The sequence below is a fragment of the Botryllus schlosseri genome, chromosome 10 (genome assembly GCF_051294905.1).
Source record: "Botryllus schlosseri isolate E-star chromosome 10, Bs_hap1, whole genome shotgun sequence".
Lineage (NCBI taxonomy): Eukaryota > Metazoa > Chordata > Ascidiacea > Stolidobranchia > Styelidae > Botryllus > Botryllus schlosseri.
This window is the reverse complement of record NC_137245.1, coordinates 18,239,933-18,254,680: the sequence shown is the minus strand read 5'-3', so window position 1 is coordinate 18,254,680 and position 14,748 is coordinate 18,239,933. Positions and strand designations below refer to the sequence as shown.

At 40.5% G+C, this 14,748-nt stretch overlaps 1 protein-coding gene and 1 long non-coding RNA gene across 2 annotated transcripts; both read left to right on the top strand.

The window, feature by feature from the left end:
- The first annotated feature begins 16 nt into the window (after window positions 1–16).
- LOC145448494 (uncharacterized) lies at window positions 17–5,095 on the top strand. The gene is made up of 2 exons (XR_013917934.1): window positions 17–1,520; window positions 3,833–5,095. It is a non-coding gene; the product is annotated as an uncharacterized LOC145448494 (long non-coding RNA).
- Window positions 5,096–7,416: 2,321 nt separating this feature from the next.
- LOC145449160 (guanylate kinase-like) lies at window positions 7,417–9,359 on the top strand. Its single transcript, XM_080327632.1, has one exon. It carries the CDS (start codon window positions 8,047–8,049, stop codon window positions 8,752–8,754), a length of 708 nt encoding a protein of 235 aa, XP_080183758.1. The 5' UTR covers window positions 7,417–8,046; the 3' UTR covers window positions 8,755–9,359.
- Window positions 9,360–14,748: the final 5,389 nt, after the last annotated feature.

Genomic DNA, 14,748 nt, shown 5'->3' with positions numbered 1-14,748 from the left:
GTGGAGGCTGCGACAAGCCTCTGAATCTTTGTCTTTGTGACGTCATAGGACTTTGGAAGTTCGTCTGTGCGGGTGTGCGTTCTGTGGTACACCAGGGATTTTCAATATCCACCGATTGATGTACGAGTGACTATCCTAGTTACGGGGTGGATACAAAATGAGATGCAAAATACAGATATGTTATCGGATGATATTTGTAGTTATTCTGCTTGCCAATGAAGTTTGCAATGCAACGTCACAGACCGGACGTGCCTCTTGCTGTCGTCTTCAGGTCACATTTTCGATCTATGGATTCGAACCAAACTTTCTTCACACATCTCGTTCAAGTTCTCTACAACTGACTACATTGCTATTGATTTTCCGAGGATAACGAAGCAAACTAGATCATCTGAGCGCCCAGTGGGGACTTCGCTGAGGGCGATCGACCACACATCGTTTGCAGTTAGATGGAAGTCTTGTGATGCAGATGGAATAACTCGTTAGATTGATTCTGTGGTGATGGTTGCTCCTAATTAGTTACTGAAATGTGCGCTTGATGTCTGCTTGCGTTATCGAAAGCGTGAGGCCAGTCGGCTATCTTTCCGGCGAATATATTTGCGACTGACTTGCCCTTGCCTGGGTGGTTCACGATGCGCTTGAAAGGAGTTCTGAGTCGTAGCGGAAAGTGGAAAGTGTTCAGGCGCCTGAGAAATTGAAGCGAATTCGATGAGACAAATTCTTAAGGAGTCACGCCACATAGTCTCTGTAATAGATCGTAAAGGCGGGTGTAATTGACCAAATGATTTGAACTAGATAAGCACAATTTCACATGGTTACCACTTTTTAGCAAGGTGTCGAGATGAGGCCCAGGATGGGATTTGATTTGAGTCGCCAAACGGTTGCTAGTGAATTCGGCACTTGTTGAATCCGGCATCGAAAATGTAATGACTATATAATTATTATTATTATTATGAAATCGATGCATATAATGCATTAAGAAATTAGAAATTTTTATTTCGCTGAATATGAGCGTGAATTGCGGTATACGACACCTGGTGAATTCGGAACTTGGTTGAGGTTTACGGTAAGGTTAATGCTAGATGTTATGTTGGGTTTAAAGTTTTAGGTTAGGGAAGAGGAGGCTAGAGTAAATGCGAAACGTATAGAGCCTATTGTATCGTGGGTGCTTCTGTGATTGCCATTAATTGACAACATTGTGATAACCGTGTAATACCGCTTACTTCGTGTAGGCCTATTTGAAAGCTCAGTCCAGGATAGCTGGAAGTGGCATTGTTATCCCTTAGATTTCTTCTTGTTTCAAACCATTCGGTCGATCGTCGCGGTATATTCACGTCGCCGCGAAATCCAATAAATGCAAGACAATGAACGTAAATTACATTTCAACAGTAGAATCTCACGGGAATATATATAAAAAAAACGAATCAGACTTTTGTAACACAGGGTGTTATAGGACTATATTGTATCGAGAATTACGTGAGTTACTTGGAAGATGTCATGCGAGTCAGTTACTCCTCCATCATGTAAGTGCAACCTATTCTTACGCTGTGACTGTGACAAAACATTATTACAATAATAATGTCTGCAGAGAGATAGATTTAATAGAATCTTTGTGATGAAAACATGTGTAGGCCCTACATAACATAACATAACATTGCCAAAATATTCGTGTATGTTGTCTATTCTACAGTATAAGTACATCCACTTCAAAGATCAACATCAGAAAGAGCGTGTCCGTAGGAATTTTGCCATCGGTATATTCGTAAACAAAGATCCGACAAATCGGCACCACTTGAAAACCAGCGCAAACCTGTTTTTACGAAGGTCTTCATTTCCATAAATGTATATAAAGCTTTTCGATATTGACTTGCTACGTGGTGGAGAGCATATATGTGACTGTAACTTTGTGCTATTAACATATCTAACGGAACCTCCCACTCTTGTGCCTTATTTGTAAATAGAACCGAGCGCATGATGCGCATGATGCATGAAGCGCAGTAGTATAACACACCAGATCAAAAACACTTTTGATCATCAGCAAGAAAAATTTGAGATGCACAGTGCACACCTACAGGCATAGCTAAGATGTCAATGGTAGGGTCAGTTGATAAATTTCCGGGTGTAGGTATGAATAAGCTTTTAGCAGTGGCATATGACACAGGTCTGTGGAGAGGTAGGCAACACAGATTACGTTGTAATCTCAGTGTTTGTAATGTAATATCCAGAGGTGGTCAAAGTAGTCACCATCGCTGCTCAAGTAGAAGTAGAAGTAACGCCAGAATTTCTGCTCAAGTAGAAGTAGGAGTGGTGGTTCACAAGTAAGTAAGTAAGTAAGTAGGTATTCTACGCTTATTTTTCCCTACAAAACTGAAAACTGTCAAGTAGAAGTAGTCTAAAATCATAACTACTTAAAAAGTAGTGTGAGTAGACAAAATCTACTTCAAGTACTTAAAAAGTAGAAGTACTTCGTTACTGACCACCTCTGGTAATATCAAAGGATCTTTGGCCCACTGGTTGCGCTGGTGCGTATATCCAATTACCCACCGCCATGTCAATACGGATGTGGCCACATAAATGTGTCCATATTATAGGATTACCACATTTTTGTGACTCAAATTCCGGGCCCTCTTTAGCGCCTACTAGCGGGTTTTACAATGAACTATGAGCATTGAACACAATAGGTCCTGAATCAGGCCATCTCTAGTGTGAGCTCTGGTGATTGCAGGGATCTGCAACAGATTTCTTCACTGACCAGATTAAATCGTCTGGCCGGCTGTATCCGACCAGCCCGTGGTGTTTGTTGTACCTGCATCTAAACGACATTACCTAACTCTAGGAATATACCATTATCTTATAACTGCGATTACAATTAGACTTATTTTAGTAAATGATGTTTATTTTTATTCATTTTTGATTGCATTTTTTTGCGACGTCGGTAGTCCCCATATTAAAATCAATATACGGTACGCTAAATCGCGCGCAGCGCGAAGAAAAATTTCAAGTAGCATAAATCTGCTTAAAAATAATATTGCTTATGCTGTTTACGAAATTTTTTAGTCCTTCAAGCCTTCCAAATTCCTGACATTTAGGCATATTTTGGAATTTCCTCCCAGACGCAGTTTTTACAGTGAAATTCCGGACATGTCCAGGAAAATCTGGAAGTATGGCAACCCTAACATGTTATGATTGTGAATATTTTGACGTCACTTTTGCATGGTTAATTCACATCGCCAATTCCGAATTCCATTTACTGGTTTACGCATATAACAAAAATCAAATTAAAACAAACATGTGTAAAACATGGCCTTCGTTTAAAACATATTTTTATTGTTATTTTTTAACCATGACGTCTCGAATCTTTAATGGTCACGGTGGATTGACATTGACAATTGAAAATATAGGGTAAAGATGGCTCCTTCGACGAAAGGGGCTTCCGACCACTGTCCTAAATAAACAGACCACAAATATCTTTAACCTGGACTACATCGTTATGCAGCACTTTTACGGTCAGTGGCCATCATCATCCGAACACCCATTCCGAACCTATGAACTATATCTACTTGCTGTAACGGTTGAACCGACGACGATTTCGAGGGTTCCAGCCACTCTACAACGTATACGTGGACTATATTGGGTGCAAATCGTCCGTAGGCTCTTACTACCCTGTTTTTCGGAAGTATTCACACCATTATGGCATAATTATACAACGTTGAAAAAAATTAATGGCAGTTGTTGCTGTTTAAAACACCGTTTGTTTTAAATGCAACCCTAGGCACGCCCATTAGCCTACCGACTATATTCCGCTGCAAAATTGTTCAAGTATAACTATTTTCAGATTTAGCCGCCCTGATTGCTCTTTTGGCTTTTCTGTACCGCTGCATCCGATACTTCATATCCTATCGTCAGGCAAGGAAGCGGGACTACCACAACTCTGGAGTCGGATGCCAGTTCAACAGACAGGAGAAATCGCAACAAGTGACAACAATCACAACTACGCAGGAAACCGTTTGAAAGGCGTTTCAACGACCACTAGCCTAGTAATAGGAGAGTCGTGCTGATCGCGTGAAGCATGAAACGCCTTACCCAGCAGGGATGCCAGGATGCTTCGGTAGTATTGACCAAACTTCAGTGTTGACCTAAATTCTGAGATGTTGAGACATGAGAGCATTAAATATTTTCGAATACAAATCCAGTGACTGATTCCTGATGGAATAACAAGTTCTCGGCCGGTAATAATTCTTATCGGATGAAAGGTGACACGTAAATTCGAAACCTCTTGGAACTGCTATCTGGTTTTGCGAACTTGCAAATCTCAATTCCACCCACATTCGGTTAGATCTATATTCGACATTCAACGCAAATTGATGTAACCGCGACAGGAGCCTAAACGTGGGCTACCCACCAACGCCATCGTCTGGATGTTTTTTTCATTGAGGAGGCGCGGTTCACAGACATGACATCAGTTTGCTAAGGCGATTGATGCTGTCAAAAGGATACCTGTATGGGAACATCAGAACATGTTCGCATCCGAAACAAACTACAGTATTATAACTCACAACCGACATATCGCAGATGTGGTTGTGACGCCATTTATACTGATGCTCGCAGTTTCTTGTTTTTTGGTATTTATATTGCTCTTTATTTTGTGTATTATTAAGCCTACTATATACTCACAGTATTCTTTAACTCACACGGTTGTGTTGAGCTTGTTTTTGTGTACTACGAATATAAATAATAAAGACAAAATTTATTGAACAATCAAATTTTTTTCGGAAGCTAGCATTAGATGATTTTGCTCTATAGTAACATCAAACCTTGATATAGTTCATATGTCACCATAACTGACATGGAATTTCAAGCCAGGTCGCGACATAGCAAACCACAGCAAAATTGGTGATAGATCTCAAGTCCGCTCAAGATACTATAGTGACGAAGTAAAGATCGGATAGTAGTTTGGGTGGTGCTTGAAAATTTACCGTAGGAGGCTTAAGCCATATACTAGGCTTTATGGGTGATATAGAGATCATGATATTAGTTTTTGAGTATCGGTTTTGGGCAGTGGTTCTCAACCGGGGGTCCTCGAAGCATTTTCAGGGGGTCCGCGAAACCTCTCAATTTACAAAATAGTTGATATCCTAATTTGTATTTTTTGTTTATATTAGGCTTACCATATTTCGGAAATGAAAAAAGAGGACACTTTTTCAGAAATTTCAGACATGCAAAACTGGAGAAGAATTCTCAAAAACCGGTAAATTTCTCCCACTTCATGATCGGTTGACTAAAAAAAAAAAGAAAAAGAAAAAAGGTCATCACTTCCGCTCAGAGCTCAAAATCACGTTTTTCACTCCACATTGCTAGGTGGATGACTAAAAAAAAAAAAAAAAGGTCTTCTTTTCGCTCAGAGCTGAAATCACCGCTTCTCCCTCCGAAATACCCGCCGGAGCTTCACTTCTGCGCTAATTTGCGGCATATCACTCGCAATTTCCTCTAAATCTGACCTAAATTTTCAAAAAAGAGGACAAAATCTCAAAAAAGAGGACAAAAGGGCGTCCTCCGAGGACACTTTCAAAAAAGTCAAAAAAGAGGACAAATCCTCTTAAAAGAGGACGTATGGTAAGCCTAGTTTATATATATAGGTCTAGCTCTGTCTGCGTTCAGACTTAGAGCACCATCACCGAGGTGATGGAAGTATCCATCAAAAAAGAGAGCATCAAAGATTTAAGTTATAAATTAAATTTCCCTTGAAAGTGCTGCTTTTGAGAATGTCCTGATGTCGGTGTCGTTCCGATTGAGGACATTGCTCATCAGCGTTGCGGAGGGTCTTCCTTTTTTCGTTCTCCTTTCATCTTCAAACGTTATTGACTTCACGACACTGTCATTAGGTTTTCGAATTATGTGTGCAAGAAATTTAGCTTGTTGGTGATCAATGAATACTGAAAGGTCTTCAGTGCGACAGATTCTATGAAGATTCTGATTGCTAATTTTGAATGCGTGATCGGTTCCCCTTCGAGTGTAGCCGCCGTGTACCATTTTTCGCAAAAATTGTCTGTAGCAGACATCCAGGACGCTTCTTTGATTTTCCGAAAGAGACCATACACTGCAGCCATATGTGAGTCGACTTCGCACAAAGGCATTCAAAAATTTTATTCTTGTACCAATCCAAATTCTGAAGTTTCGAAGCAGGTATTTATAGGTTTGGGAAGCAGCATGAGCCGAGCTGACCCTATTATTGATTTCGGATATCCCCACATTCGTTTCGTTTAATTAGGAAAATCACGAGGCATTTCGCTTCTTTACTAGTAGAACTCACATAAGCAGAATGACCGTCTTGTGATGAAATAACCTGCTGTGCATACTCATTTTTGTTGCTTAATTGCCAATAGCCTATTGATACAATATTTTGCTGTACAGAGATGTTTTGTTGGGAATTGTGAAAAAAATAAACGGTTGGATTAGTAAGGTCAATTACGGTGATTTCGAAATGTTTACAAAATCCATTTTCTCCTGTGATAGACATAACCATTTTCCATCATAACTTCGAAATGAGCTGCTAGAGATAGAAATGAACAGGCTTGACGTTATATGTTCAATAAAAAAAACAATTGTTTGTAAATTTTGGGGCCATATTTGTTGCGATACTACCCAAGCGTGTCGTCGGAAGCGTTACTCGTTGTTATCACATTCGCCACCAATCCTTTGTTTAAATGGATTTTCAGCACTCGTTCATATCAAATCGAAGGCGCTGATTTTCAAGACACGATCACCTATTTCAAGAAATGCAGTTGTAGAATTCGCTTTGAAATTATAAAAGTCAACACAATTCCTACATAAATAGCACGGTGTTTTTTCAAGAAAAGTCATTTTGTCGCTTTTTATTACTAGCCTACAGTTATTATTTGCACAGGACAGATCACGATTGTACGAGAAGTGAGCTTAATTGGAATTGAAACTTCGGGAGATCCGCGGGGGTCCGTGGCGGTCCAAAAGGGGCCCGCGAAGACAAAAAGGTTGAGAACCACTGGATTAGGGTTTTAACATATTGCCTTTCTCGGCGGTCACAGAGATTCCTAACTGAACCCGCGCGACCTATCCTATAGGTTAATCCTGATTCATAAATCATATGATAAATTAATGTGTTACTAAAATTGTGCGGTGCTCCGAAAGCGACTGCACATTGCCAAGTCACCGTGAAAGGGTAAGCCGATTTTCTATGACGTCGAATATATCACGCATGAGCAATGAGGATTGAACTTATTGGTTTACGGCAGATCATCCGGAAGACTACGATCCCCCAGGCGAAATTCCGTAACTCGACATTAAACGTAGTGACATTAAAGTGAACTTTAAATATATATTCTGAACCCAATCGATAATGTTCTTATCGGGTTTGGACTTCTATTTGACAGTATTGTCTCTTGGTTATATCCGATGGATATATAATGCGTGGGTGAGAGTTATTAGATGCACAATGCATATCCGCAAGCAGGATTGAGGTTAGATTTGTGTGTCGTTCAGACTTCCGATGCTATGCATAATGCATACGCTACATCTGCATCCATAACCATCTAACACTAGTGTGCCTGCTACTTAGTGACAGAAAACCTCTTTCGTTCTGCTTTGCTTTCATGATTACTCATTCATGTCGCGGGAAGTGTACGTAGCTGCGCCTGCGTGATACAACATACATTTTGCTGTAAGCACTAAGCAGTCTGTCTGTAGTAAGTGAAATAGATTTTCGCATAAGAAACAATGCAGCTGTTAAGTGTTTATACACTACTTCTGTAGTTTTAGGTATCTTCACTTTAGGAATGGAATCCTGTCTTTGCAACTCATAACTTTGCCGGCGGAGAGCTATAAGTGTAGTAGGAATGACTGTCAATCTCTCCTCGTGTTTGGCTACTAGTGCTTATACAATATAGATATTTAAGTAATACCAACTGGATGGATATCTTGTCTAATCGTGGCATCATTTATATCGGTCAGAGATAAGACTGATAGAGCACAATAGAGGGAATAAGGGCTCTGTACAAACCAAGATGAAATGCGTCGATGAGTTGCCAGCGTATTATATTGTTTGCACTTCACTATAGCGTTGCCCATATACGTTATTTCATAAGCAGCGTTAAGTCAATCTTGCATAGTGAGTCTGCTCTGGTTACAAATATGGCGGCAAGGCCGGTTGTTATTAGCGGTCCATCGGGAAGTGGCAAGAGCACCCTGCTGAAGATATTATTCGGCAAGTTTAAAAATGCATTCGGATTTAGCGTTTCGCACACATCTAGATCACCCAGGGCGGGAGAGGAGAATGGGGTTCATTACCATTTCTCAACGAAAGAAGATATGAGACGAGAAATCAACGAAGGACGATTTGTTGAACATGCCGAGTTTTCGGGCAATATTTACGGCACGAGCAAGCGCGCAATAAAATACGTTATGGACAAAAAGCAAATTTGCGTTCTAGATCTCGAAGAGCAAGGGGTGAGGAACATTAAGGAAACCGATTTGAACGCGCTATATATATTTATAAAGCCGCCGTCACTTGAAGTGCTTCGCCAGCGGCTGGGCGGGCGCGGCACAGAAACGAAGGAGAGTCTCGAAAAGCGAATGGACACAGCGATGTCAGCAATCAAGTTCAGTGAAGCGCGCGGTATTTACGACATCGTGATTATTAATGACGATTTGGATAAAGCTTATGAGGAGCTGGAAAGCTTTCTGCTTACAGAGATTCCGTCCCTAAAAAACTTGCAGTCTCAATAGTCAGTTTAGAACATTGTTGTTTTCCGCTTTACCTCATCCACGTGATCAAACACTGTTAATGGGGGACACTTGACCGAAGTGGCATGGAAGAGGCTACGTATACACCTGCGGGACCAAATGCAATAGATGCCCTTTCTCCCGCATCAGAATTAAGTAATACCGACATTATGATATCATATTCATTGGTAGCGGTAATGTGACATACTGTCAGTGTCAGTGTTATATATATGGAGTGATGATATTGCAAAGATACTGTGACGCCCCCAACTTTTCATCCCGGAAACACCTATGTCCGATTCCCGAACATGCATCGTCTTATTCAGCATAGATGCCAAGAGCTCGGCATACATACTTTGTGATAGCCAGCCGTCGCATTGCTTCGCGGGGACTAACAACTGATGGCTGGCAAATCGGCGGCTCGGTACATCGCTCATCATACGTGAAACTGTGGGTTTTGGTATTGTAAATCCTCACTCGAAAAAGAGAAATCCATCAAGTTGCTACACGCAGCGGTACTGATATTATTCAACGAATTAATTATCATACAGAGTAATTGATTTGATGAATATATACGACTTTTCGTAAAAGTAAATTTACATTCATTATTATCTCGTGATGCTTATAGCTAAATATCCACTTTGTCCTATACCACTTCTTTCATATTACCTATATTTATATTAAGGATTCGCTGTAGTCCTAAGCGTGATACTTCTGAATTTTCATAGTTCAATATCTATTGAGGAAAGCGTCTAATACAGTGGTTCTCAACCGGGGGTCCGCGGACCCCTGGGGGTCCGTGAAGCATTTTCAGGGGGTCCGCGAAGCCTCAAAATAATTGATAACCAAGAAATTTGTATTTTTTAATTAGAAAAATCACGAGGCAGTCTCGCTTCATTACTAGTAAAACTCCAAAGCTCACATCAACAGAATGCCGATCTGAGGTGAAATATCCTGCTGTGCAGACTCATTTTAATTGATAAATTGCCAATAGCCCACTGATACAAAGATTTTGCTGTTTAGAGATGTTTTGTTCGGGATTGTGGAAAAAAAGTTGGATGAGTAACGTCAATCACGGTGACTTCGAAATGTTTATAAAATCCATTTTCTCCTGGAATATACCCAACGGTCTTTCCATCATGACTTCACGATAAGCTGCTATATAGAAACGACCAGGCTTGACGTTATATGTTCATTAAAAAATCTTTTTGGTCACATATTTGTTGCGATCATACCCAAATGTGTCATCGGAAGCGTTACACGTTATTGCCACATTCACCACACATATTTGTGGTACTGGATTTTCGGCACTCGTTCATATCAAATCGAAGGCACGTATTTTCAAGACACGACCACGTATTTCAAGAATTGTGATTGCAGAATTAGCTTTGAAATAATAGAAGTAAACCCAAGTTCTATACACGAATAGTATGATCTTATTTTCAAGAACGGTTATTTTGTTGCTGTTTATCACTAAGCCTACAGCTGTCGTTTGCACAAGACAGAAGACGGTTGCACGTGAGCTAAATCTGAACTTAAACTTCATGGGGGTCCGCGGGGGTCCGTGACGATGGGAAAGGGGTCCGTGAAGACAAAAAGGTTGAGAACCACTGGTCTAATATATACGTGCTAAGGGCAGTGGTTGTCCGATACTCCAAATAAATAGCGACAACCGTAACATTCGCGCGGTTTCATGGGGATTTGGACATCAGAATAACATAAAATAGTGAAAGTAAACCCGCTGCAAAACATTACGAGAAACGTTTAAGCGTGTAAGAGGGACATGTCTTCAATGGATTACACCCTATAGGCCAGGCATGTCAAAGTCAATTTGGGTCGGGTGCGGTATTCAGACCTTTTGATTGCGTGTGAGCCACCCCTGTCAAATGATGCCAAAATATTACCTCCGAATCCTTTGTTTTCGTGGGATTAGCAGCAGGCCCAGTGTTGCCTGTGTTGGGATGACTCGAGTCACCTTTTTCGTATGAATTGACTTGACTCGAGTCACTATGCTAAAATGACTCGACTTGACTCGGCGTATCAGAAATGTGGATTGACTCGTGACTCGCAGCAAAATTCACGAGTCAATTTCAAGTCATCAAGTAATCGGTGCCGATAATGATCACTGTATCTTGCTTATGGTCGGATAGTTCGCGAAACGCTGGTGTAACCCGTGAGAGCGACCAATCATTCAATGATCGTGCGTTTTACTAAGCCTCCAATGTTCTCTCACAAATAAATTGACCACAAACGAAGTAGTCGAAGCTTACAGCTTACCTTGTCGTAAACTAATAGTAAAGAAATACAGTAGCAAAATGTATATTTCTGTTCTCTGTTATTCCCTTAATCAAACCTCATGTTTTATTGAAATTGACTTCGAATATAGTTCATGTACTCCTCAACCATTATATCATATCAATTTGTAAATGGGTTATGTATTGCATCTCATCAATTCATTTCTCTATTCTCTATTGTGGCTGGTAACTATGCACTGAGCCTATGCAATTACTTGCGTAATTTAACAGTTCTACGTATATGCGAGCGATATAGCACCGTCTTCGGTGTACATTAACACTATATTAGTTCATCGGTTCAGAATAAATGACCCCTCGATCTGTATTTCAGACAGCTAGTAAATTGCAATGACGTAATCTTGCCCCATACTCCGAAAAAGCAACTTGACTTGAATGGTGACTTGACTCGAGTCACCTCCAAAAATCGACTGACTTGACTTGATTCGAGTCAAAATGTGCAATGACTCGAAATGACTCGTGACTCGAAGGTAGTGATTTGATCCCAACACGGAGTAAGCCTACTGTACTATATACCGTATACATCACAAAACGTCATAGATCATATTCATAAGTATTCTGTTATAGCATACCTTGATTGGCCCAGCGTATGCGCTGTGAGGAGGGATGTAGCTGTGAACGCGGGCGTTCCAAATTTGGTTAATATGATTATTGGATGAAGATTCTGGTTTCGAAGGATACGATTTTGAGTCACGGCAAAAAGTTTGAGGAACCTCCGCACTGATCCAACTATGGTTGCATTTAAAACAAAAATCAATTTAAAACAAACATGTTTATAACAAGTCCCTTGTTTAAAACATTTTTTGTAAGCAATGACGTCATGAATATTCCATTTGGACGTCATAGTCGATAGACGTGGATAATTGAAAATATACGGTAAATACAGCTCCTTTGACGATATAGGTTTCCAATCCCTGTCATAAACAGACATATATCAGACAGATATCTTTCACCAGGACTATACGTCGGCATGCAGCATTTTTACGGTCGGTGGTCATAATCATCAGAACATTCATTCCGTACCAATGATCTATATCAACTTGCTATAACTGTTGAACCCACTATTTCGCGGGTTCTAACGATCTCATATCGTATACTTCGGCTATGTCGGGTGGTAATCGCCCGTTGGCTCATGCAACATGTTTTTGGGAAAGTATTTACACAATTATGGCATAGTTATGCAACTTTAAAAAACCTATTTTTAAAAAAAGGCTTTTGTTTAAAACAGTAGCCCTAGATGCAACCCATAATCAAGAAGATCGGGATATGTGAAAAGATTATTCTTTCCGCACTTGACATATAGGCTGCTTTATAAGTGCACAATGCACAATTGCACATTTGATGATTGAGTTAGACCCATCGACTTTGCCAGTTTGGAATCTATTGTGTTTGAAGTTATGTAGCTGTGGTACCACAGATATTTGCATTGTATACTTTGAGGACTGTATCTTGCATACGACGGTTTATCCTTGACGTTTCCTCCTCTATGAATAACTAGCTAGTGGTTCATTTTCCCATGAAAACTCCGCAACTTTGGATGTCACGCCTGATATACCCTAGTTTGAGGAAAAAATTATTTCAAGTCGACACGCAGCCGATTTACTGTGAAAAAGATGATTACTACGTGGTTCATCACCGAATTGAACACAATCTATTTCTGTTGGCCAGTTATCGCGCGGTTGCATATCAGCGTTAGCGATAATAATTGGTACGCGTACATTGTACAATGCTGGCGTATCGTATATGCTTATTGCAGTGAATGACCAATGACCATTGACCATGACCATGCCAATATTAATATTAAGATCGTGATTATGAGCTTATATACATAAATATATAGCGTAATATAAAGGTTGAATACATGTGATTTACATTTTGAAAAATCCAATCAGCGGTGAATACACGAGCATGACTACAATTTCACTTTGTACGTGAATTACAATCATTGCCGGTGTAGGCTAATAACTGCCAGGATAAACACCAACCAACATGGTGTTTAGCACAGTTAGTGCCAATTCGTTTCCGAAACAGGGCAAATTACAGAAATTCGATAGTTGGCTATACAAGCTACCTAGCCTACTTCCTGCATTGGTCGATCATGAAAAGGATGTTTGAAAGTCATACGCAAGCCACAACTACCATTACTCTGTGGTGTGCATCGGTAACACTGTTCTGGTTTTTGCGATTGAGATAAACAACTAAATTTTATCAAAAAGTATTACCATTTCGACATTTTCTACCCACTATCGAAGCCCCGAAACCGCGATTGGACAGATGATACAGAAAAGCAAATTCTACGTGAGTCATCTATAAGTTGAACCGCGTGTTATATATACTAAAAAATCTCTATGGCGTGCAACGCGTAAGGGGATGTGCTGCCCGCGATTAATCAGAGTAACATAATTTTAGCAATATACGAGTCAATATGACAGTCGGTAGGTGGGTCGCACATCTCAGCGTTTACAACAGGGGCGGGCAACATACGGTCCGCCGACAGTTTGCGGTCTTACGTGATGATGACTGATGAGGCCCGCGTCGCCGTCTACAGGCATTTAGACGCAAACATTTTCGAGCATGAACATTAGCAAGACAAAGCGGCGTTCCACACTTGCAATACATCTGATGTTCACCGCATTGACGTAGCCAGGGGCAAATGGGGCCATGCCATTCTCACATTTTTCGAGAATATTCGTAATATCTATGAACAGTGGAATATTATCGGGCAGATGGATTCAAACTAAAAAAGTTCGCGCGATTTATTAGTGTCTTTAATTGCGTGTCTTCATTATAAGAATATAGTATCATATATACATCAGAATAGCCCGGGGCCGTTGGGTTGCAGGAGTTTTCAACAAAGTAATTAATAAGAATGAACCCGGCCGAAGTGAATTATCTGCGATAAGCTCATGAATGTATATTCTTATGCCATGATCAATGTTCAAAATTATAATTATACGTGCTGTAAATTTTTGAAGAAACCACTTGCTCATACACTCACAAATATCATTGATCAAATTCATTTATTTATGGAAAAGATTTTCGCGCTTCGCGCGGCTCTTCGCCCAATATACTCTGATTTTTAATCACATTGATATCACCGATTTGGGCTCGCCCGTGAATCGATTGCCCATCCAGATATAGTTCACAACTGCAGGAATGTGTGCGTCTCTTAATTAAATATACAAATGGTAGTGCAGGGTAGGACCGACGGATCTGTGGCGCGTTTTCAAGGGGGGGAGCTCTCCTAAACTCATAAAACAAAATCAGGAATCAGGCCCGCCTCATGTTATGTTCCCCTATCCGGCCCGCCGGATAGAGAAGCTGCCCGCCCCTGGTTTACAACAAGGGGTTCGTCAACAGATTGCAAATCAAATCAGAACATCCCAGGAAGATGGCACAGCCCAACATCACAGTCTTCACTATGACCAGATAATGGCGTGCAGTTCCGCCGTCGAACAACACCTAAGACACTCCGATTTTGCCAAATAGGCCCTACAATAACAGTATTGTCATCAGTAGCGTGATTTTTTTTTGACATGTCAAAATTTTGGCGTTAGGCCTTAAGTCAAAAATTTTTTGCAACCTACATTTCGTTTGTATCGTAGATTTTTCGCTGTCGGTGAACTTATCATTTGACACTTTACAGCTTGTAGCCTACTTTATAGGCCAGGGACGGGCAACATAC

Excerpts from the sequence above, each read along its gene's own strand:
- LOC145449160 (XM_080327632.1), top strand. The coding sequence starts at position 8,047 with ATGAGTTGCCAGCGTATTATATTGTTTGCACTTCACTATAGCGTTGCC.